This window comes from Larus michahellis, chromosome 1 (assembly GCF_964199755.1).
Source record: "Larus michahellis chromosome 1, bLarMic1.1, whole genome shotgun sequence".
NCBI classification, from domain to species: domain Eukaryota; kingdom Metazoa; phylum Chordata; class Aves; order Charadriiformes; family Laridae; genus Larus; species Larus michahellis.
The window spans coordinates 1,752,019-1,776,973 of record NC_133896.1 but is presented as its reverse complement, the minus strand read 5'-3'; the positions used below and the strand labels follow the sequence as shown (position 1 = coordinate 1,776,973).

At 47.3% G+C, this 24,955-nt stretch overlaps 1 protein-coding gene across 1 annotated transcript; it reads right to left on the bottom strand.

Moving 5' to 3' along the window:
- Positions 1 to 1,253: 1,253 nt before the first annotated feature.
- On the bottom strand, positions 1,254 to 24,869 carry KLHDC10 (kelch domain containing 10). Its single transcript, XM_074573158.1, has 9 exons — positions 24,692 to 24,869; positions 11,138 to 11,359; positions 10,440 to 10,594; positions 9,096 to 9,244; positions 8,353 to 8,437; positions 7,360 to 7,426; positions 6,695 to 6,742; positions 4,386 to 4,525; positions 1,254 to 3,103 (listed from the first exon to the last, which is right to left on the bottom strand). The coding sequence occupies exons 1-9, from the start codon at positions 24,804 to 24,806 to the stop codon at positions 2,894 to 2,896; spliced, it is 1,191 nt and encodes a 396-aa protein (XP_074429259.1). The 5' UTR covers positions 24,807 to 24,869; the 3' UTR covers positions 1,254 to 2,893.
- Between the last annotated feature and the right edge of the window lie 86 nt (positions 24,870 to 24,955).

The window sequence follows — 24,955 nt, the reverse complement described above, 5'->3', positions numbered from 1 at the left end:
CTTAAAAGGGAGGAACCAGTACTTGGGCACCACCTGGGCTGGAGGTGAAGACAAGCAGGCAATGGAGCAAGAAAAGCCACATGTCCTTCAAGCCGCAGCCTGGAGCGAAGCCTCTGCCACCATGAGCCAGCCAGCAGCTTCTGTCATTCACTCAACATGCGGTAGACAGGCAGCAACTCGAGCAAAACCTCAAAAAAGTGAGCTGTGAGCTTTGCAGTGCTTACAACAAGTAACTTTTAAGGAAAGGCAGCCTCTAAGATCTGGCCCCTGGACGTCCGTAAGTGGATGATGCTGGTATCCGCTTTTATCAGCAAAAGCAAGTCCCTGGTCCTTTAGTCTGTGGCACTCTGGGCAATGCTCTTGTTAAGTCCTGTGTGCTGGGGATGCAGCACAGCTGTGCTGGAGGGGTGAAACCAGCTCCAGGCCACTGGTGGAGGGCACAGGCAGGCTCTGGGCTTGCACTTTCCAGTCCAACCAGTGGAAGAGGCTTGGGCTGACCCAGCAGTGCACTGGTGTGTCAGGGGGACATCAAGGACTGGGTGGCTGAACGTGTTGCGTGTCAAGATTTGAAGCTAAGATTAAGCGATAGCGTTACAGGTGTCGGTAGGGAGCCAGGCTGAGGCCAGACGTGCCCCAGATCAACACCCACCACCACCTTCCCTGTGTTCACATCAGGGGGAAAGCTCCTGCCTGCCCACATGAGGTTGTTAGAGCAAGGATGACACAAGAGCTTAAGGAATCTACTTGATCAGATATCCAGGCTCAGATGGTTTTAATATTGCCTTGGTGATGATGGGGGATGCTCCTTAAAAGCACGAAGCTCCCAGAAGGCAAAGATTAAGTGCAGGTGTTCAGCCTCTGGGGTGGGGCCGGGGGGGGGGGAAGAGGGAAAAAGTGAGAGCCACTGACTTCAGGTCAGAAGAGGGAGCTGGAGAAAAGGCCCACCACAAGCCAGGTGGGACAGGTAGCCAGCACTTCTCCAGCCCACAGCTGCCACCGGGGTCTGGGGTCAGCCCCTGAGCCGGGAGCAGTGGGATGCTGCAGCGAGCAGCCAGGGAGCCTTGGAAGGGGTTGAAATGGGATGATGACACCTTCCAGAGAGCTGGGGGGGGGTGTGAAAGCCAGGCATGGCAGCCAAGGAGCCCAGCTTTGCCCAGTGAAGCTGCATGTCCCACAAAGGGGGCAGATACAACGGACCTGCAAGCAGCTGCCACCTCTGTCTGTGGTCCAGAGCACCAGAGAACAATTCAGATGGGATGCACAACCTATATTTTTCTTGGCCTTAAAAAAACAAACAAACAAAAAAAACCAGCAACTGAGGCTACAGAAGGCGGGGGGTAATCTATCCCCAAGAACAGGGGCCGCTTAAGAACAGGAGTAGGTGCCCCCTAAGATGGGTGGCAGTGACTCAATCAGCCAGCGCTGTTCACATTAACAACATGAAGACAATGCTATGGTTTATTTAAACATAAATGCAATCTCTTAAAAAGAAACTAAAAGCCCAGCATCTAACCTTTGCCTTTCATGATGGAAGGGGAGGGTACTAGGAGAAGCTGATTTAAAAAAAAAAAAAAAAAAAAAAAAAAAGGCACTTAAAAATGGTCTTCAAATGAAAAGGATTTTGCACAAACCTGATACCTGCCCCATAGAGCTGCCCAGAGTTCAATGGTCACTTAGACATCGTCTCTAGAGCTGACTTCATACTCTGTGGAGCACAGCGAGACAAGAGATGCACATCCCTTCCTCTCCCACCTCTGCAGAGATGACCACTGCTCACAGCAGGACGGAGAGGTGTTCCCTCTCCCCTTCTTTTATGCTGTGGTTCCTGGGATGAGTGATCTGAGGATCCACATGAAAACCACGCGCAGCAAAACACCCCTCAGCCCTGGAGGAACATGAAGCAAACCAGAAAAAGGCCAACGCGTGATGTGTGGGAGGGAAGAAAACACAAAGCTTACAGGTCCACGTTAGAGTCAGAGGCTGATACCCAGGACTGAGCTGACAGGAGCGGTTTGCACCCAAGCGCAGGGGAGAACGTGCTGCAGGTTCAAAGACAGCTCTGAAATCTATGGGGTGAGATTTTGCAGTTAGCTCGTTCAGAGTGCAATGTGAGCGGAAAGGGTTAAAAAAGATTCAGCCAAACCTTTTCCCTCCCCCTCACCACACCGAGTAAACTACACAGTAGTCCGTTAAGTGGCAACTTTTAACCAGTCTTCCAAGCAAACCTTTCAATATGAAAAGGTGAGGAACACAGACACGGGGTGTTTCAAATCACTGCAACACTGCACCAGAAAAGCTGCACAGGCAAAGCTTCGCTCACTGCCCCGTGTGACGTTCCAGACGTCTTCTGAAGCTCAAAGAGAGGGGAACATGCCCATGAAATACATGCAAAGCCTTCGAGCGGCAGCAGTTCTCAGTTCTACAGAGGGAGAGCTCAGCTGGGCGTTAGGGGGATGAGTGTTATCCAAAGCAAAAGAACGGGTCGGCTGTCGCTCTGCATTGAGTGTCCTCCGTTAGATACATCTTGTGAAAATATTAAGTTGAATGCGCCACATGTAAGCGTGGGCTCAGACATTCGCTAAGCTCCCCACCCTCCCCAATTAAGTTGCAAGCATGTGCTGATGACAGTTTGATGGCTGGATGTTATGGATTAGTCCCAGAGAACATTTTTGATTAATGGTGTAATTTAGAGATCCATAAATAAAAAGTGGATTTTTTTTTTTTTAACAACTTAAAAGTAAAAATTTCTAGAAAGGCATCGATGTATTAGCTGAGTAAGGCGTTGAGCGGGTTCCTCCATATTCTTAGCAAGACCATCCACCGTATCCATAAATAGGGGGTAGGAGGGGGCTTCTTGAACGTAGTGTGTCTCAGACAGAAGCACGAGATGTTCTCATTTTAGCCGCTCAACGAGTCCCTGCGTCAGTCCAAGGTGCAAAAGCTGAGATCTGGAGAGAGTGGCTAGATGAGGGAAATATTCCAGGAGCTTCTCCCACGACAGTTCCAGCAAGCTGGGTACCACCAGCCACATTTTAAAGAGAGAGCCAGTCCGTTTGTTTTCATGGATGTTGACCACCCCTCCGTGAACATACATGCAGCCGGCCTGGATGGGAAAAGGGGGAGAGGGGAGTCACATGGGGCACAGACCGAACTGGCATTCCACAAGGTGCTGAGGAGTGACACTGCCAGGAAAACCTGCATTTGTCTGTTCAAATTCCCAGCTGGAGAACCAGAGGGTGAGATTTATCTCGCACCCCTTGATGTGCCGGTAACAGAAGCGTCACCACCTGAGCCAGTCACCCCTCACAGCCACGGGGAGGAAATCGTGCTGCCGAGGGACATAACTCTCATCCCAAAACACGTATCCGTTAGCTTAGAGTGCTTTGCCCTGCGCTTTAGGTGCATTCTACCCCAAGAAATCAATTTTAGGAGTGGGGCAAAGTGTTAATAAATTAGTATAGAACCATACTTAGTTTTCAGCTAAAATTTTTTTAAAATTAAACCCCCACCATGGGATTTATGGTGCATTATGGTACAGAGACATGCTGCATTCCCTCCGCTGGCTCGGCAAAACTCTGCTCCAGGAATCACATGAATACGGAGAGACAGGAAAAGCTCAGCTGCTGGCCTATTTTGAGAGTGGCTTTTCTTTAGTGTACAGGAAAAGATGAGGCATTCCTGCTGTCCAGGCGCTCCCCTGCAGTCACCGAGCCGCCTGGAAAACACCTTTATCAGGCCTACAGTTTCCCAGAAAGAGCTGCATTTATAACAATCTCCAAACTAGGTGACGCCTGCTCTTAGAACCAAAGAACCCCAATCTCTGCCCTCACATGCAACGATCAGCTGAAGGAGGCCGAAGCCAGAGCTAAATGCATTTCTTGCTGCCTGCTGCTTATCAGCCACGGGTCTCTAAGCTTCTAGTTTTGGCAAAAAGCTCCAGCAATGCCAACTTTCCCATTAGCGGTGGTTTCCAAAGAAGGCTGCTCACCTGGCTAATCCTTCTACCCAGGCTGTTCTCAGTAGGCTAAAACCAGTTTAACCTGGGGGAGTATTTGTGCTTTTTTCCCCTTTTGCAAACAGGAACTGCTATTCATACATGGAATTACTCCTAGGAGCTGATGCAGTTTAAAAGCTAAAATTCTGCATCACCGCTTTTAGAAAGCGGAACATCCTGAGTGCTACCGCTCCTCAAAGAGCAGCAGCAGTAAAAGGAGTCAAGGCAGCGACCTCACGCCAGCCCTCAGCCTCCATCAAGACACAGCATCCAGTGGAGGTCACCTCCTTGGTAACATCGGTTCAGCTCTATTTGCAGCCCACACAAACGTCAGAGCGCTTGGACAAACGGCTTGAACTTCAGCTACGTAGGAAAGAAATGAGTCACTTACCGGTGTAACAGCAGCACAGTGAAAATACACTGGTTCCGGCATGGCAGCTGGGAGCTTGACCCACTGGAAAGTTTGCAGATTCAGCTTCCAAACGTCTCCCAGAATCACTTCTCCGTTATAGCCTCCGCAAACGAACACATCTGTAAGAGTGGAAACCCACAGGGCTTACAGGCCCAGCCACCCTTCATTCAGCAGCTGCAGAACGCGTGGGGACTGAAGTCAACAATCACCTTTGCCAAACAGTTTTAGGATCAACGCTTGTTTTACCTCAACACAAGCTCTCAGTACCTCCCAAATCAGTTCCAGCCCACTGGTCATACCCATGGAAGCCACTTATAGGAGTCACAGAATGGTTTGAGTGGGAAGGGACCTTTAGAGGTCATCTAGTCCAGCCACCCTGCCATGGACAGGGACATCTTTAACTAGATTGGGTTGCTCAAAGCCCCGTCCAACCTGGCCTTGAATGTTTCCAGGGATGGGGCATCCACAACTTCTCTGGGCAATCTGGGCCAGTGTCTCACCACCCTCATTGTAAAGAATTTTTTCCTCATGTCCAGCCTAAACCTTCCATCTCACAGTTTAAAGCTTTTACCCCTTCTCCTGTCACTACAGGCCTTGGTAAAATGTCCCTCTCCACCTTATTAGCCTCCTTTATACACCGAAAGGCTGCAGTAAGGTCTCCCTGGAGCCTTCTCTTCTCCAGGCTGAACAACTCCAACTATCTCAGCCTTTCTTCACAGGAGAGGTCTTCCAACCCTCTGATCATTGTTGTGGCCCTCCTCTGCACCTGCTCTAACAAGTCTTTCTTCCGCTGGACACAGTACTCCAGATGGGGTCTCATGAGAGCAGAGTAAAGGGGGAGAATCCCCTCCCTCCTGCTGGCCACGCTTCTTGTTATGCAGCCCGGGATCCAATTGGCTTTCTGGGCTGCGAGTGCACACTGCTGGCTCACGTCCACTTCCCAGCCTGCCTGCGATCACAGCCCACATTCAGAGCTAAATGCCACTGAGAAGCAGGAGCGCAGTGCAACTCCCGCTTGAAGAAGCTGTACTAAGCCCCAGCTAACCTGAGTTCACAGGCACCTGGGTTCGATCAGATTCTAGTGGTTTTAAACCCACGGGGAGCAGCCCCAGCCCCAGCTCCTAGTCCTGCTGCCTACCAGAAGCAGGTCCTTGCTTCCGGCTTCACCCAAGTTCTCGACTCAGAGGTTTGCACTGCAGCGAAATACTGCTCATGAAGGTGACTGGAAGCATCTTCCAGCTCCTGCCTTCCTTTTGTTGGCACAATTAGAACTCCTAAGAAATATAATCTGGTGTATCACTCTCCTTCCTGGCTCAGCATCCTTTAATATACAGCACTCAGTAATCGATCTGAAGAGTTTTGAAAAGAAGGATCAATACTGCAACTGCTTCTTCAGTCCATTATGAGCAATTTGGTTTTTATCAAGTTTGGGGGAATGCATTCTTGAGGACAACGATGCTACAGGAGAGGCTCAAAACTAGTTGAAGGAACACTCTACCATTCAAAATTGTGGGTAACTGAACAGGGATTGCACATGCAGAGCCCTCTCTAAGCTGTGCCTCAAACAGCACTGCGCAAGTGATTTACAGCAAGAACATCTGGAGGATCAAAGCGAAGACCAAAAGGCTCTACTAAGCCCCGTGCAACTCCTAACATATAAAACATCCCTCGTTTTAATAGAGAATGTAAAGACTCAGGTGCTAACTCTGCTACTGCCTCATAATCCACTCCATATGAGCACCTCGGATTTACAGCACCACGAAAAGGACCCACTATCAAAGAAATCCCTGAACCATCTTGTCTCTAAAGAACTTGGCTTCCAGGACTTGGCCCCACCTTGATTTTCACAGCAGACTGTGAAGCTGACAGGTTAGTCACCAAGGTGTAGCAGTAGCATCATTCATACGTGTTTCTGAGCTTGCAATCAGTAAGTTGCAAAGTACCACGGCCACTTGTGGCTAAAATATGTGATATTTTACACTGAAGTGGCCACACGTCCAAAGGAGATTCAGGTGTTGCATAAAATACTGCACAATTCCAGAGAGCGACAGTACTGTCCAGTACAGAGGAAAATTCGCCTACAGCAGCAAGATCCCTCTTATGTAGAATGGTGCCAGCTGGGCAACTTAAGGCCCATTACAAGAAAGAAATCATCTTCCAGAAAAGACACACGTGCCCTACAGTTCTCTCAAGCATGTGTTGGAGGCCAGTATCTCTCAGGCTAGAAGGATGGGCTTGTCATTGCTAGGTTGTATAAGATACACTGATTTTCAAGAGGCAGATCTTACCATTTTTTATCTGAACGCAGCTATGGCATCTTCTGGCTGCTGGGAAACCTGAGGAGAATTAAAAAAGAGCATGATCTATAGCTGCTTTAAGCGCTTGGGCGAGTGGTGATTATATCTCAACATATAATCATGGACAAGAGTCACTTGTTTCATTTATAAGGGGCTTCTGCTTTCCTACAATCACAGGTATAACGATCTCTAATTTAGCAACCAGCTGTTTCAGGTTTGACTGCTACTTGCTCTCCAGGGAAGGAAGAAATGTGCTGGAATCTCATTCCCCACAGACTCCAGCTCTCATCTCTGGCTTGGTGAAAAGCAGCAGCCAAGGGCCTACAAGGTTTCAGGGAAACCCCTGCTGCTAACCAGGCCAGCACGTGGTCCCTCAGAGGGAGCAGAGATGATGCGTATCTTCTCCTGGGAGGAGAGCCAACCACTATCATCTTTCCCACCCAGGGAGGGACAGAAGCCAGAGTGTTAAATATGCTTCAGATGGTTTAGTCCTCACTGCTAAAGCTCTAAAAAGCAGAACCCCAAAGCCAGCGTTAAGTCACACACTGTACAGCAAGGTTATGAAAAAGGCTTCCAGCCTGCCAGAAAACCGCATCTTCGAACACCTTGGCCCCTCTCTGGTTTACAGGGGAAGATACGGGAAATTCCAGACTCACCAACTTTTTCATGAGGTTTTGTGGCAATTTCCTCCCAGGTATTGGTTTCAAGGTTGTACGCATGGATCTGAAGGGACAAAGAGGAGCCATTAGTTCCTCCTGGTTCTCCCAGCACTACAGTGACGCAGTTACAGGCTCTGACCCAGGGAGCCACTATAAATAACACCTCTTTTTCACTAAGTGTAAAAACAAAAATAGCTAATTGCAGCCAGTGACTAAGCAGGTATAAAATCACCTTCAAATCATACTGGCTTACTAAAGCTTTCACCTCAGGCTTTGCTACTTGAGCCCCACAGCTAAAGAAAAAGAATGCTGCTTCTAAACTACTGGACCGACTAAAGCCCACACCCTCCAGTTCTCAAAAGTATTTAGAAATACCTAACTTACACCACATGTAAGGAGAAAAGAAACGCAGAGAATGGAGAGATAAAAAGTCATGTTAACTGCTGCAGTTTCTAGTTTTTTGGAAGCAGAGCACGATTTAAAGTCTCCTCGTTTATCATTTTGGCGTTCAAGATTAATTCACTCCTCCCTCCCCAAATTGTATTGGAGAAAAACGCTTGCCACAAGAGAGGAAATACGATTAAGCATATGACTAAGGGAGAAGACAAGAAAAGTGTCACCATATCAATATCTGAATTTAACATCAAGGAATTATTTTCTTTGGCACTTTCCTCTTTTGGCACAAATACACATAGAAATATTTCCTAAGTGTTTTTAAATGAGAATCTTTGATAACAGGTCTACAGGAAATGAAGCTGTTTTGCAGATCGGTATGGTCACTGGGTACCACAGATGCAGCATCTGTAAGTCAACAGGACATGTTGATGGCAACACTGTTTTTTACAGAAACAGGAAAACGATCTGCTCCCAGTTACCTATTTTTTTACCGAGCTCTTCAGGCAAAGCCAGATGAAGAGACTGTGCTGGTTAGGCTTCACTGTAAAAACTCTCCAATCCAGGCAAGCACTCAAAGGTTTCTGATGGCCTTACCTTATCTAAGGAATAAGCTGTCCAGGAAGTTCCGCCTCCCAAGATATAAATCCGTTGACCATCATGAGCGATTTCATGTCTGTACCTGAAGGTGCAAAGAAGAACATTTAGCAGCACAAGCAATTAGTGCAAGTGAGCAACAACAAAAGCCTTCCGGAAAAGACTATCAAATTTGAGAGTTTTAAGCAGACGCCCAAGCCTGGCTATCTGTATCAGTCCCTCAGGTTGGGAGCATTTAGAAGATGAGGAAGCTTTCATGAGCAATCTAAGCAGCCCTCCAGAAGCTTGAAAGGCGTTTTCTGGGAGCTGAGCATCACAGAACTTAAGTACAATGATTTATGGAGCACCATGATGGCCCTCAACATTCTGTCCCCTTCTCTCACTAAGATGGTCACTGATTGATCTCCCAGCCCTCCTTCCCCACGCCTTGCTACAGAATAGGACAAGCGACAGGGTTCAACTGGAGCCTCTTCCCCTCCCCAGCACTCATCAGCTGCCCCAAGTCCCCAGCTCTGTTCTGCCACTACACAGTCCAGATCAGTGTCCTGGCAAAGGCTTCACACCCCACATCCCTACATCTCCTTGCACGCCAGATTGCTGGAGCACTGGTTGTGCAAGTTCACAGCTGAAAACACCACTCCAAGAGTGCCCAGAAGCCTGTCCGTGCTCTCTCAGCTTCTCACTCCCAGTAAAGGAGGTGACTCCTCTGTGGAAAAGTTCTCTGAGAATGTCCAGCTTCTCACCTCTCCTCTGGCATGTCACAGGACATATTGTTGGGTTTCAGCTGGATCCACTCTCTAGTGTTGAGGTCTAGCTTGTGTAGGTCAGTACTGTAAACGTAACCAGTTGTTCCTCCAAACACGTAGAGACAACCATTGATGATGGCCATGGCCTGGAAGGTAACACAGAGAAACCAGTTAGAAAGGGACGTGTGACATCAGTGTCTGAAAAAGAGATGATTTCCACCCTCCCAAAGCAAGACACTCCTTGCAAAGCTCTACCTACAACTTACAAAATGACGCGTTCAAGAGGAACACGAGGAGCAAACTAGGACAATACCCAGAAGGCGAGTGGGGGTGTCTTTAGGAATGGAAAGTAACTCCATGGTCACAAGACAAGGACCTAGAAGTGGAGCTGCTGAGTTTCAAGCATCAGACAAGACAGATCTGTGCAGCAGGTGTTCCCGGGAGCTAAAACCAAAGTACAGTTAACCCTGAATCTCTTCCATGCTGACCTTATACAGATACTGTTACGGAGAATCTTATAAACCAGGTATCAGATAGCCAGCTGCATTAAGCCCCAAACACAGCGGATAAGTCAGACTAAACAACGGAGCCGGCCTGTACAATCCCAAATCACGTGGACTATCAGCCTACTGAAACTGCGAAGGTTGCACAGGCACCATTCCCGGATGCAGTCCGAGGTGGAAGCAGAGATGTAGCTCTGCTCCCAGCTGCCTGTTTGCCAAAGGTCAGCTCAAGCTGAGCTGGGCAAGGGTAAGGCTGCTTTCCTTCCCCCAAGTGTGTGGCACACATCTAAATGAGAAATTAGTTGGGTTTTAAATGTCTGCATCACAAGTCCACTGGCAGTATTACTGGAAAGCATGGCAAAAGCTGGCAGTCCTCCTGTGAGAATGAATCCAGTTTTTTGTGCACCGTGCTCATCCAGGACATTATGGACAGTTTTAAAAGTTGTTATTCTAAAACAAACAAGTCCTACTAACACTGGTTTCATTTACAGTTTGGGGTTTTAATGGCTTTGAGGAGGCTAGAGAGCAACTCCAGAAACTACCAACCACTCCTTGAATCAAACATACTTTTTCACGCAGCTGCATCCGGCATTTAGTTAACACATTTTGGCTTTTCTAACTGCAAGAAAACTGCTCCTTTCCTTTGAAATCTCAAAGAACCAAGACAGCTCTATTTCTTTATGCGTGGTAGTTGCCTTTCCTTATACTTAGGAACACAGAGGACAACTCCGGTTACTAGCAGCGAAGAGATCTCCGTGCTCTAGCGCCTTTTCTGTGACACACGGCGCAGCATACGCAGGGACACTCAACGTGCCTCAACAAGGGGTGTCCTTCGTACCTGGCCATAGATTCGATTTGGTTTCTTTCCTCGGCAGCTGAGCAGAGCCCATCTTTTGTACTTGACATTGCAGACGTGGACATCATTGCCGTTGCTCTCCCCAAAGGGGATTCCGGTGCCCCCGAACACGAGCAGGTTGTTGCCATGCAATACAACTAGGAGAGAGAGACAGAGCAGAGAGACTCGTTGCTGTGAGACGCAGTAAAACAGAATGACTCTCTGGTCCGGAGACAGTAGGCAGCGAGCGTTCAATATTGTTCAAATACGCTACAATTCACACTCCACATTTATGCTTTTGAAATGCTCTAAAAGAGAAAGAATGAAAGCTAAAACCATGGTAACCAAAGGCCTGCTTTTAAAAATGGCTAGTGAACAAAGAGATCTATTTTTGGATGCTCTGAGATGTCTGATTGCACTGAGCACCTGGCTGCTGAAAGCGCAGGGGCCTTGCAATGATCAAGCTAAATACCTGAAGACTACCTCTTGCATTTGAATTTTTTTCTTCCCCTCTGCCTCAAACCAAGTGAAAGGGGAAAGAAAAAAAATCACAAAACCAACCCAAACACAAAGCCTACTTGCAGAAGAGTTGGAAACAGGATCCAGATTTCCCAGTTCTTGCCTGGTTTTGCATTCCACCAGGGACACCGATTAAAATAGCTTCAGGAGTAGGCACATAGGAATTGAATTTCCATACGTACGTGACATGGAGGCGAGTTCCCTGGGCATGTAGCCTTCAGTACCCATCTGATGCCAGGTGTCTGTAGCAAAGTTGTACCGCCAGAGTTCCCTGAAGAGCGGGTAGTCTTCATTCTCTGGCCCACCGGACTCATCATAGTCAGGATTGTAGCCTCCAAACACATACAAGTTGGCATTATCTGCCACGCAACGATGGCCACTTCGTGCTGGGGGGCATCTATGGCCTACAGCAAAATGAGAAGGTGAAACAGCCTCAGTGAAATGTCAGCAGAGGAGCTGAGCTTGTGTCCGAGGGTCAGGACTACACCCGCTGCGGTGGTGCTCCAACGAGAGCGATTGGTGGTTAGCTGTATGGAAGTATGCCTAGAGGAAACAGCTCCGTAATCACAGATCCACACCACGAGCAGGAATGGGGAGAGCCTTTGTGCGTCACCGTCTCATTCATGTCCACTCTAGCCCCTGGACCACACCTGCCTAAGGAGACCTGTCTGCAGGTCGGCACATGACAATCCTTCCACGTGACAATCCTTCCATAAAAGCTATTTCCGAGATATCTTACAAATCTCCCCTTCTGTCATTCTGTATGGCAGATTTCATTTAGGTAACAGTTCCAAAATGTTTATATTTAAAGCTGCTTGGTGGGAACGAAGAAGAAAAGTAATCATTTGCTCTCCCTCCTACACAAACCTTCCCCCCGTTTCTTGCTTCTGGCACCTTGTATCTCAACAAGGCTCTTTCACCTCAGACACCCCTGGGCTTCCCAAACATTAAGGAAGGCAGGTCTGACACCGCAAGTAAAAGTTTGCTCATAGATAAAGGCATTCACACCGGGAGCGAATGCAGCAGGGAACCCATCCGAGATCCCACAGGTTGAGCTTGACAACTGGCAGATGCAGCCCTTCCCAAAAAGAAGCACTCTGCCTACCCACCCTCTTCCCTAAAAGCTGATGCAAATAAAAGAGGGAAGGACAATTCAAGCTCAGACTTCAACTGGAACAGGCAAAAAGACTGATTCCATCCAGGAAAATCTAAACAGCAATATTCTGGTTTGACAACGGCAACTGAAGTCTCGGCTGACAAGCGATCAAAAAGTAGTTCTGAGCCTGCTTGAATTCGAGGCACAGCAAGAGCCAAGCACAGTGCCAGAGGTGGATGTTCTCCTTCAATGAGACACAGGACCGCATAACGAATGAGAAAGATGAAAGGAACAGAAAATGATCAGATCCCTGAACAAAGGCGCTGGTTGTGAGACACGTGTAGAACATCCCAAGCTGACTAAACCAGGAAGGTGTTGAAAATAATTTTTTGTACGCAATACAACAGTATTTTGGTAACTCTAACTTTCATCTTGAGAAGAAGGATACATGATAGTCCCCTAAAATGTTCAATTTCAGTAACCATTACCCCTTCAAGCACATCCTCTGCTTGTCACACCTGAAGACGGGCCTGCTTTGGTTCAGCTCGCAAAAGAGCAAACTAAACAAAAAAAACACCAAAAGAAGATCCCTGAAGACCCCTCACCCAAAGAACCCAGTGATCTTCACCACCCACCAGCTCTCACAGCTCTTTTATGGACTTTTAGGATGGAACAGGACCCAGTGAAGCGTCGCATTAGGATCCATCGTGTTTTCTTCTTAGAGCCTGTTACAATTATCAGCAGTGAATCAGGCGCGCAGAGCAATAACAAATGAGGCATCAAGCATCTTTCCTACAGTAAAGGTGAAATAAATTATTTGTCCAGACTGAATAATGAATTTTAACTCAGCACAAGCAGCTGTGCTTAATCACGTTCCCCGTTTGCTGCTGCTTTAAGCTCCAACCCTTGTCCAAAATTAAGCTGCTCTACAGGGTTCAGACAAACTCCTTGTGGCTAAGCTTTGACAGATTTGGGTTGTTTCCAGCAATAATTACGTCTCGCAGCAATCCCCACTTAGAAAACTAACAAGCACTGGCTGAAAAAGAGGGGAAGAAAGTTAAGGAATTAATGGAAAAATCTGTAGTCTTTGGCCTGGCTACTGAGACAGCGCAGCGCCATTGGGCACCCAGCGTGGCACCAGAGGGGTGGACATTACACGTACAAATAGTGGCAGCCAGGATGCTACTGGCCTCAGTGCTGGACTAAAGCGTTAAAACAAATATTACGTGCTTTAGAGGTGATTCACAAAAGGAAAGAGAAACATCCATCCCTTTGGGCGTTTATATTTTAAACTGTGAAACTATCCAAAGGGATGGATGCGCTTTTGCTAAGTGAGCACACTGACAATAAAGGTTTTTGCAATCAAGGCAATCGTTCAGACTCTTCTAATCAGAGACGCTTCGAGAGGGCAGCTCATCTCATCTTGGATATCTGCAAACAAAACCGTGCTTGAGAAGCGCCTATGCCTCTCCGCAGCCTATAGAGGAAACCTTGGCAAAGAGCTCACGTGTCTGCGCTTGGCCAAAGGGAGCTCACCCTGCTTCTTTCTTCTTCTGTGTTTGCCCTGGAGGTCTCCAAAAAGAAGACCTGAAAGAACTGAAATGGGAGCTTAATTCCGGGGAAGGCTGGGAGCCCTGATGCACGCACTTTGCAGGTGAGCGAGGATTTCGTTCAATCACCCATTAAATTTAAAAGGTGTCAGGGAATTAGGAGTTCAAATATTACAAATATTATCCTATTTCCCTCTAGTTATAATACTTGCCGTGAGAATTTTCCGGAGGGAAGAGGGGAGAAGGTGGCTGTTTTATACAAAGCAAACAGACTACAGCCTAAGAGGCATAATTCAAACAAAATAAATTTAAAAAAAAACAAAAGCAGGGAGGCCTTCTCTGCCATTCACCTCTCAAAATTAGAAAGGGAAGATGTCTGACTTCGCCACAAAGCCCCAGAACAGTTAAGTTTCAACAGAAAGGTATCAATGTTTGATGCATGCAGATCCTTGAGATAGCAAGATGGGTACATTAAGCCCAGCTGGTTTCATCTCTTCCCATTTACCTAGAAACCCATCTCCTATCTTTAAAAGATGATTTTTTTTCAAGATGTTTTCAAGTCGCAGCGAGGTCGTCAGAAGCCGGCGCTGGTGTCAGATACTTGCAAGTACCCAACCAAGATGATCTGAAAGGACAACCCTTCCCATGCAGCCGTTCCTGCTGCAAACCACATCCGCCACTAGTTCTCTGCCTGTTCCCACTACTGTCACCAACACCACAAAGGGCTCTGTACACTACAGGAACAAATTTTTTAATTAAACACTCATTCAGGAACTCGGGATCCAGAAGGTTGGGATCCTCATGGCAGAGCCAGCAGGAGAAATGATGCCTGTCCCCGGTCACGCATTCACAGCTCAGCTGCTCAGGGGAAACCCACTGTCCTCAGCGTTAAGCTGAACACCAAACCACAGATGAGAGCATCCCAAATGCTTCTTCCCGCTGTACCTGCTCCGCGGTGGTGACTCCCAGGGAAAGGAGGGCTGGATACGCCAACCAGAACAAGGTTTCCAAAAGCTCGGCGCCAACCCCTGTAGCTACGAACATAAGCAATTTCATTTCATTCTGCTCGACAGTAACAGATTTTCTGCTCGACAGTAACAGATTTTCTGCTCTATTCAAGCAGAGCCCAGCTGCGTTTGCACAACACCGTGCCCCATGTCTGAGGCCTGACTTGTCTCCAAAGGCTTCGCATTTCCAGCCTGCTGGTTTTAAGTTTTGCTCTTCACTACCCCCTTCATCTCAATGGACTAGATCCTCCCGCTTGCAGAGGCCCAGAGAAAATGACATATCTACCCATAAAACGGGAAAAAAAAAATATCCAACACATCTTCCCAGTCACCCATGCAAGCACACTCAGAAATGTTATCAAGGAACTGAATGGTACAATGTTAAACTGAGTTACACTATCACCAAACTCTTCTATTCAGCATTGAAGTGACCTTAATTCACTTTAGAAGAAACTCTTAGAAAAAGATTCCTCTAGTTCTGCCTTTTTAAAGAAGGGACCTGCACAAGCTGAATGTATCGAAGAATTAATTCAGATTAGTTTCTTCAGCAGACAAGCTCTGTGACTTGCACCTCCAAGAAAGAGCTGCATTTCCATTTAATTACGTTTTATCAGATGATTCACAGCTCCTACTGGCATTCTTAATGCAAGTTTTGGATCTGTTTTTGCTCCAGCGTTAGCAGTGTGCAACGAGCCTATTACACAAGTGCAAACTTCAGACGACACAGGAAGGTGGAAACACCCAAGGGTCTGCTAACTTCCTCCTGCAGTTATGAATTCTTTGATGCCCGACATAGAAAGTAGCAGCACGATGTACCAAGTCAAGACAGATCTGTGGGAAAGAGGTCGTAAAGCTAGTTACAGAAAACGGCTTTAAAGTGAGCGGATATACTTTGGAAAGCACTTTCTTTCCCTGTTTAAAGACTCCAAAGCGAAGCAGAAAGGAAGGACGGGAAGGCGCATTCACAGGGAGATTTCTTTTCCTCGGTCCTGAGGGCAGAAATGGGAACAATAAAACTTTCAGAGAGTAAGAAGCTCCACAAACCGAATGAAGCTGAAACATCGCAACAGGGACATAATTAAGGAAATTCCTAATTTAGGACTAAGCTATCTAATAGAAACTTGCTTGCTGGCTGTCGTTACACACTGACCTGTTAACACCCCGTTAAATTCACCTTTTTCAAATGATTCATTGAGTGACTTCAGAGGGAGCTGCTCGGACGGCCCAGATTGGCTTTATTAGCGCAGATTCCTAACTGAATACTTTTCCTACAAGAAGTATTATTAGAACTTAAGAAGAGTAAGCAAAAAGGTGGCACAGACATCTATTCCCGACTTTCCTGACGTGACACAGCACAGCAGCCCATGAGACATTTGTTTCCTACTTCTCTGAAAACTTTGAATATGGAACAGATCTGGGGCAAGAAGGAAATGTTCATTAAGAAAATTTAAAGAAATCCTTCATTTTAGAGGAGGGAAGTGTAATGGACCTGAATGGCATCCAACAAGAATCCCCCTCAAAATGTCCTTCTTACAGGGAGGACAAAACTGAATTGCACCTGCTAGTCCATAAATGTTGTTCCTATTTTGACTAACATAAGCATCAAAGTTTAATAAACTCTAACTCTGGTGCCTTGACAGCTACAGAAACCTTATGGAAGGCCTGGGGATCAAAAACAACACAAAAATTCCTTGGCATCAGCAGATTACTTGAAGTTACAGAGCAGATTAAATGCTACCAGCATGCCCAGAACCACAGCATGTGTCAACAGCTACGCTCAAGTCTACTGGAGAGTAGACTATCAATATCTACTGCTTTTCAATAGCTCTGTAGTTACAGAAGAAAATTAAACTGCGAAGTACCAAGTGGTTGCACTGAATCACACGCAGCACAAGCGTAAGGCGAGAGGCGCTTCAAACAGAGCAGCACAAAGACAAATTTGGAAGAACAAAGGCGTTTTCTTTCCATTCACTTATCCTGCCTTTCATGACTGCAGGGAAAAAAATTGCTGGCATCATCTCACTGGCTAGCTTAAACAAGAGGGGAGTACCTGCTATTCGAGTTAGTAAGCTAGACAGCTGGCCTTTTTTTTTTTTTTAAACAAGAGGGGAAAAAATGTCTAATTAGCTGAATTCATTTCTTAAAAATAAAAAACCAAAGAGTTGAATATGAAGTTGTATGGAGAGCCTGCCTGACACTATGCTTTGTCTTATGATGACCATGCTGCCAGAAAAGAACCCAAAGAAATCTATTGATCAACGAGAAGCTCTCGGCAGAGAGTGATGTCTGCCTATGCCATCGGGTTCTGCAGAATTTAATTTTTTCTTTTTAAGGGAATCTGCCCTAATCACTACCACGTCTCATTATCAGTTCCCAGCAAACTGATAGAGTGCTGTTCTGCCGAGGTGGCAAATCCACAACCGCTGCCTCCCTTTCCCCACCAGCCTCGGAAGGAAGAGGCCAAGGGTCTGGGCTCTCCCACCGTCCGCTCAGAAACCTGTAAGCAGAAAGGAAAAGAAGAATGAGACCTGTATCGTCCCTCGCCAGGGCCAGGTATGAGGCTGGGCAGTAGCCAAAGGAACCTGCAGCAGAAAAAAATGATTCCTAGATCCTTTGGGAGCAAAGATGATGAGGGAAGTGAAACTGCTAACCTCACGCTTAAAAAGCAACTCTGGAAATGGAAACGGGTTGATCTCTTTTGCCACCACAGCTATCGGGAAGAGATGTGGCTGTAGCTAGCAGAAGTGGCAGAAGGAGAACTAAAGAAACATAACTCTTCTTGCAAACACATACCCTTTCCCCTTGGAGCTGCAACTGCGACGACTTTCCAGCTTCGGGGTGCCTCATTTCTAAACTCTGCCGTGCGTCGTTGCTTGCTAAGGGTGCAAAAAATATCCTTTTGCACAGTGAGATCAGCAGACTTCAAGCCACAGGTGTCCATTTTAGAGTCTTGCCTCTTTATTCATTCTATCTTAAAGGATCGCTAAAGACCCGTCTGAAACTGGAGCACAATTATAATGTTTTGACACGCTGCTTGCCCCATCCCAAGTCACTGAATTACAGAAAGATCCTAACAATGCAGCAGTCAGAGCATTTAGGATTTGTTTTTCCATGTACTGATTGCTTTTTTCATGCAACCATTTTCTTGCTTGCTCATTTGGCATTGAAAGACGTTGCTGTTCACAAAAAGGAAAGCACATAAGATGAAAGCAACAAAAATTAAGGAGAACTGTCTATTCCATTCAGAATACACAGGGAACGATCCCCAGAGCCAAAACTAATAATTAAAGGCCAATGTGAAAAGTTTCACTCGAATCTTGGAGTCACATACGACCCCAAGCACCTGCATTTTCCTTATAGCATGTGGCTTTCTCCATAGAAGAAACAAATTCCTGTTTTTTCCTTTCCCTATTGCCCAGCTCACGTTAAAACAGCCAAAAAGCAAAGGAAAAGCAGCGGATGCAGCCAGGGGATGCTCTGACATCTGGAAGCTCAGAGTTTGGCACAGCAGGGAGGTGGTTGCTCAGGGCAGGTTTTTTAAACAAACCTTCCTGGGCACTCAAGGGAATCGGTTAAAAGTATTCATGCGGTATCAGCCTCTGACAAGGTGTACACACTCAACATCATCTCCTGCAGGAGACCCGAGTTAAAAAGGCCAACTGGTCTCAAGTTCAGGTTTCCACATGCAGGTGGGATTCAAGGTCAGAAGAAACACTTGGTTTCTGCCCTTCAGAAAAGAAGTTTACCCAGTAAAAGTTGCCAATGTTTCTAAAGCTCAAGGACAGGCAACCGTTTTGGGTTTTTTTCCAACCAAGATGCATTTGGAAAAAACTCTTTACATGTGCAGCATATTTTTAACGAACACACCAAGCCTCAAAGTTCTTTAAATATATATATATAAAGCTTACAGACTCCTATTGCTAAACGGAATTTGCTTCAAACACACGAAACGCCATTTATGAAGATGATGGCAGTTCAACTCTAAGTTCACGATGGCCTGACCCAAACGTTTACAACCGGCAGCATACACCCTTTTTAAAGTTAGTTATTTAGAGCACGACCTCACCCACGCTGCACAACACAATGCCAGTCACCAATAACGCACGAATTTACCAAAACTTATCCAAGCAAGTGCTGTCAATGCTCAAAACGCACGCTGTGGCAGCTGTTTTCATCTCCAACACGTGCTCAACACAGCAGGCAGGATAAAGAGCCGACCTACCGACGTGATCACGCACTTCCGCCAAGTAATTCTGCTTTGAAAAATTAAAGATTAAATGCCGCTCTACCTGTAGTTCCTTCAGCAATATTAGACAATGAAACAGCGCAAAGGAAGGCAGCCTTTCCCTGGCATCGAGAGAAAGTATCCGTATTCAAACTTTCACTGCAGCACTCAACAGCGAGCTCCCAGTTCATTCCCTGAACAAAGCTGTATCATTTTTCTTCTGTAATCTGACGGATTAGAGGTTGCCATGCACATCAGGTAACCTGAAACAGATCAATGTTGAGGGCCTCGTCCAGTTTAAACACTTGGGGCTGGCAGCGAAATAAAAGCATGGATCACATTCTGCCAGGCTACAATAGGAAAACTCAGCCAAAATAGATTGCTAGAATGAAAAAACAGATTCCTGAGCTGCAAAGCTGGTGGTTTTAATACTCTGAATTTTCCTTCTGATTAAAGACTTGCATCTAGAGAGACGTTCCTCCTAGAACTCCAGTATTATTTGCTATTTTCACATTTACTGATGAAAACTAATTGCAGGTACAGCCATGAATCCTCTTCCTTTTATGTGCAGCTCAAATCGGGACTTGAAGACTATGTTAAAGTATTTTAAATCAAGCCCCTCTTTCCCTCTCCTCCAGACCACCTGGAACAAAGCATGGTTTCAGTTATTCCTGGAGTATAACCAACCAAAATCCAAGTGCAGCCCCAAACGCCTCCCAGAACAGCAACCCCAGCACTGCTCTTTATAAGCTCCCTTTTTTCTCAACCTATTTTAATCACGATATCCACCCAAGGGTCATTTGCAAAGTAAAGGGTGCAAGGAATTAGTGCAACAAAACTCAGTGTGACATCGTAGGGAAGGAGAGGGTGATTTCGTTTTATGAAAACCTTTAAATAAGCAGGTTCTGGATGCTCATCCCCCACAAGCACCAAGTATATCCAACTGATCCGGCCAGGATCACTTACGTACAGCAGAGAGGATGAAAGGACAACATGGGTTGTTCCTCATTTAGAAGGACAGACTAGTTTTGGACAGGTCCTTCATACCCTCTGGGAACCTCTGGCCCCTACGGCGAGATGCTTTGGCCTCAGAGTTTTGCTTCCTTCTGCTTCCATGAAGTTTAGGCAGGTCTGCTGCCTATTGTCTGAGTTTCCTCATTTTGAGTTTCTTAAAGTTCTTCCTGTCGAACTAACAGGAAAAGGAACGGCACAGGCGTCGAGCCGCAACCGCATCAACTCTGTCCTGTTATCAGGGTGTAGGGTCTTCCGCTTGCAAGACACATACATATCTATATATATAAGGATTATATATATATACACAGCATTACTACTAGCAATATCATTTGTATTTTGAGCACTATTTTTGGAAATACAAACTAAATAACTACAGGATGTAAAGCTAATGACTACAGTCTGGCTTTTGGTTCCCATCTTTTTGAAGTAACATACCAGCGGTGAACAGCTAAGGTGTGTGTACCCATCCTCTTTGCTGCTTCTTAAGGCCTTCTAAACACGGTATCAATATTATTTTCCCTCCTACTTAGTTTTTCAACATCCAGAATAGCAGGTTTTAATATCTCCCTTCCCATTTACGATTTCTGCAAGACTTCTGAAGCGCATTTAGGTCAAGGGCTGAAGCCAAAGCACAGCTAGCTCTTGGGAGAGAGAACAGGACAAGTCAATATTGACTTTGACTCCAGCCTTTAAAGTTTCATCTTCTTCATACCAGCCAGACAAAATAAGTTTGCAACTCATGTAATTAGAGTCCCTTACAAATGTTTGGATAAGCAGGATGTGAATGTGTCGCCCGAGAACAAGGTTGAAAACCTGTTCGTTCATCCAGCTGCGTTCTGCCTCTCCAGATTCCCTTCCGTGGCAGACTGCCCGGAATACACAGAAGAGGAAGAAGCTTTGCCTGGGTCCTCGACGCCTGAACGACGACTCTGCCCGGGGCCGAGGGTAGCTGAGAGAGGCCAAAGGATCCAGCCAAGGATGCCAAACACAACCCACAGGCCACCGGCCAAGAGTCTTTCAAATATCTGAAGTCTCTAAAGAAGCATTTCGAGGAGAACGATCATTCTCACATCCAGCCATGAGAGCTTTCGGGTTTGGACTGATGTCCAGAACGGGTCGTCTTCTTCATCCTGCTTCTCGGAGGCTTTTGTTTTCAAACCTCTTTGTAGCAATCACATATTTCATACATTTCTACAAGCATGCAATTGTCTATCAGTATTTCCCGTGATTAGTAAAACAGGAACGGGATTATAATACACAAGATAGCATCCCAGAGCAGGAAATACAATAAGGAGTCCTTATGAGTGAACTTTCCTTATTGAAAAACCAGAGCAAAAGAGGAAACGCGTGGCACAGAAATATATATATTTTAGATTGTGGTGTGTTTCTATGCTACTAAAAAGGAGTGTTCCTTGGATTGTTTGGTTATTTGGTTTTTCTTTTAATGTGAAAGGAAAATAGAGAAAGGAATTCTGGAAAATGAGAACCACAGAACAGCCCAGATCAGAAGGGAACTGGCGAGATCATCTGGTCCAACCTCTCAAGGGAAAGGGAGCCAAGATGAGATTATCTAGCACCCTCTCCTCTGCACCTTGAAACCTTCCGGCGACAGGGACTCCACCATGTCCCTGGGGTGGCTGTTCCAGCAACTGACTCTTCTCACTGTACAAAATGTCTTTCTTACACTGAGATGAAACCTCTCCTGGTGCAACTTGCACCCATTGCCCTTGTCTTCTCCACATAGCTCCTTCTGAAGAGAGACCCTCCATCCTCTTCACAGCTGGAAAATTGTGACGAGGGGCCCCCTGAGCCTTCACTTCCCCAGGGAGAAAAGACCCGAGTCCTTCAGCCTTCCCTCATAGGGCAGGTTCTCCAGCCCATCGACCGTCTCCTTTGGACCCTCTCCAGTCTGTCCACGTCTCTCTCGACTTGTGGGGACCAGAACTGGACGCAGCACCCCAGGGGTGGCATGACAAATGCCGAGTAGAGGGGATGATCCCATCTCTCTCTCTCTGCTGGTAATGCCCCTGCAGATGCAGCCAAGGATTCAATTTGGCTTCAGGCTTTCTCCCCCATGTGACATAAAGGGGCTCAGGATATTTGGGTTTTCTGGTTTTTTGGTTTTTTGTTTTTGTTTTTTTTTTTAAATATATATTCAAAACTCTGGACGTCTCCATAGAAAAAAACCAAAACCCTACTGCGACTGGTCCACTGGGAAAATTATAGCTCAAGACAAGAGCATAAATGCTGAGCATGTGAAAGTCAAAGATATATTTAGGTTTCCAGATTGTTTCTATCCACTTAACCCCAAGAGTCTGATGAAAACACTAAAAACATTTAAATGTGGACAGGAAGATTTCCAACGAGGAGAAGAACAAACCACTCACCACCTATATTTGACACTTTTGATCTTTCTAAAGCTTACAAACACCTAAAAATAGTTCCTTCCTTTCCCTTATCCAACATACAATTTCACCCATCACGAGGCAGCAAAAACACAAATTGCTTTTTTTTTTTTTAACTGTTAAGCCATCGACGAGACTTTTGTAGACGCTGGTTGAGAAATGCCCCTATTGAGAAACCCTCAATAGAACTACTCTGCTTGAGAAAGCAAACAGAGCAGCACAACCCTGGCACCAGCTCCCGCTACCCACCTGCTTTACCTTTTGTAATCATTTCCCCATGCAAATGAAATTCTTTGGAGTGAAAAAGGTGACAGAAGTTTAAAATCTTTTCTACATGTAGATGGAAAAGGAGAATGTGACAAAACCAGCACCTAAATCAATGTGTATGCCCTAGTGTTTAACCCAGATCTACTTCAAATGACACATGGCTTAGCAGCAGCAAAAGAGCTCTGCAGGGAGGGATGTATTGAACGCATCCAATACCAAAGCATGCTACAAGCTCTTCACATGATTTCACGACAGTAATTACTTATTAAAATGGGATTAAACGCAGACAGAATGCTTTATGGAAAGAGTCTAGGGCATTGAATGGTGGGGGGAAATGAAGGAACGCCTCCTGAAAAATCTGAAAGAGAACTGGGAGGTAAGAAAACAAACCTGGTTGGAGGAAATGGAAGGAGGGGGAAAAAATATTCCCCTCTCTCTGTCTCAATGGTTATGCAAGGGCTGCTGCTGGAGCTCTATAAATAGGATGTTAACAGGTGTCAAACAGGGAGAAACCTCCAGCAATTGACTCAAATGGGATTTTTCCATCAGGTAGCTTTTTAGTAAGATTGACGGTCAGCTTTGAGTTTGTTAAGGCTGGACTTAAGTGCTAAGGCTGAGCTGAACGGGGGTAGTTTGGCCCTGGGGATACAACATCTACCCCATGGCAGGTGGTGGAGGGCAGGATTCCATGTCAGGACATGATCCATAGACAAAAGCAGGGTTGTTAGAACCACATCAGGAGGATGCGCTAGTGGTTCACTCAAGCCAACGATTAAAATTCAGAAACGTGAAGATAATCAGCTCTTGCGCTAGCAAAAAAGGCCCCTTTCACAGATGGAAGGAAACATGTTTGAGAATTTGCCCAAAAATAGAAGGTGTGGAGCTGCTTAGCAAATTCACAGCAGTCTTGCACAAGGTTCGAAGGCGGCCTTGCTGCAGATCCAGACTGTGACAGGTTTCACAGGGATGGAAGCATGGACCCTGGTCTGAAAGCCCGTTCCCAGCTGCTGCTGGTGCTCCAGATGTGCTGAACGCAGGCTCCTGCCCCGGAGGCAGCAAGGGGCTTCACATCCCATGCTGAGGGATCTGAGTGGTGGGACCAGGGGCAGCTGGGGCAGAAAAGGATGCCCTGGGCCTGGGGTACCCACCTCCTGGGTGGCAGCACCCCAGCACCACGTAGCCCTTGAGGGCAGGCGGTGCTATGGAGATAAGGAGTGGGGGATGCCTCAAACCAGCTGGGAAACCCCCACCATGCCATCACAGAACCATGGGGTGCCCCATGTCCCTCTCACTAACACAGAACTATTGGGATGGGGGTGATCTCCCCAGTCCCATGACTGTGGGGTAACCCCAGTCTCCTCCCCCTAATATCCTGGGGTGTTGGGTTGGGGTGACCCACACATCCAGAGACTATGGGGTACCCTCCCTCCCGGCATAATAACACTGCTAGAAGGAAAATGGAAAAGATGAAGAACCACCTTTCTCAGGGCATAGGACTGGGCTGACATCTCATTCAAGGGCCCTCTGGCAGCCTCGACCCCCCATCCCAGGATCACCTCTCTCCAGACTGCGGGGCCCCCTACCCCAAAAAACATGATAGGTTAGAATTGGAGGTGGGAGGATGTCACTATGGGTTAGCCCAGGCCCATCCAGGATGACAGGGTCACTGAGATGGGGCTGCCCCCCCACCAGGGACCGTGGGGTACCCTGTGCTCCCAACACCCCATGTCCATGGAGATGAACCGCCCCTGTGGGGTATCCAAGCATACCCCAACGCGCTGAGACCGCCGAGATGGGGAGGGAAGAACCGCCATCCCCCGGGGTCGTAGGAGGGGATGACACCCCCACCTTTCAGGCTGTAGGCCCCCCTCAACACCCTAACGCCGGTTGGAAAGGGGTGACCGCCCCCATCCACGACTGCAGACCCCCATAGCCCGGGGTCGTTGGGACGGTGACATCCCGGCCCTCCCCGCACCACCCCCGGGCCTTGGGGACGGGGTGACCCCCCCATGCCGGCTCCGTGGGCTACCCCAGGCCCCTTCAAAATATCCCGGGGGCGGGATGACCCCCTAGGTGGGACCGCGGGGTACCCGTGCCCTCAGGGCGGCGGGGATGGGAGTGCCCCGGTCCCCCACACCCCTCCCCGCCTCGTAGGAACCGGCCGCCACTCACCCGCCGAGCGCGGCCTGCCCGGCAGCTGCACGAAGCGGTTGAGGAGGCCTCCGCTACCCGCAGCACCACCTAGACCCTCCCTGACGCCCTCCCGGGCCCCGTCCGCCGCCGACATGGCCCCGTCCGCTCCTCCTCAAGGCGAGACCAGTCGGCAGCCAGCGGCAGGCCCCCCTCCCCCGCCGCCGACCAATCAGTGACTAGCTTCTGCGGCCGCGGCCTATGAAACGCGGTCTTCTTGGCAGGTGGGGGAAGGCCGCGGCGGGA

Excerpts from the sequence above, each read along its gene's own strand:
- KLHDC10 (XM_074573158.1), bottom strand. The coding sequence starts at position 24,806 with ATGTCGGCGGCGGACGGGGCCCGGGAGGGCGTCAGGGAGGGTCTAGGT. Across the intron at positions 11,360-24,691 it reads GGGCAGGCCGCGCTCGGCGG|GCCATAGATGCCCCCCAGCA; the intron begins GTGAGTGGCGGC and ends ATTTTGCTGTAG. Across the intron at positions 8,438-9,095 it reads TGTGACATGCCAGAGGAGAG|GTACAGACATGAAATCGCTC; the intron begins GTGAGAAGCTGG and ends TTGCACCTTCAG.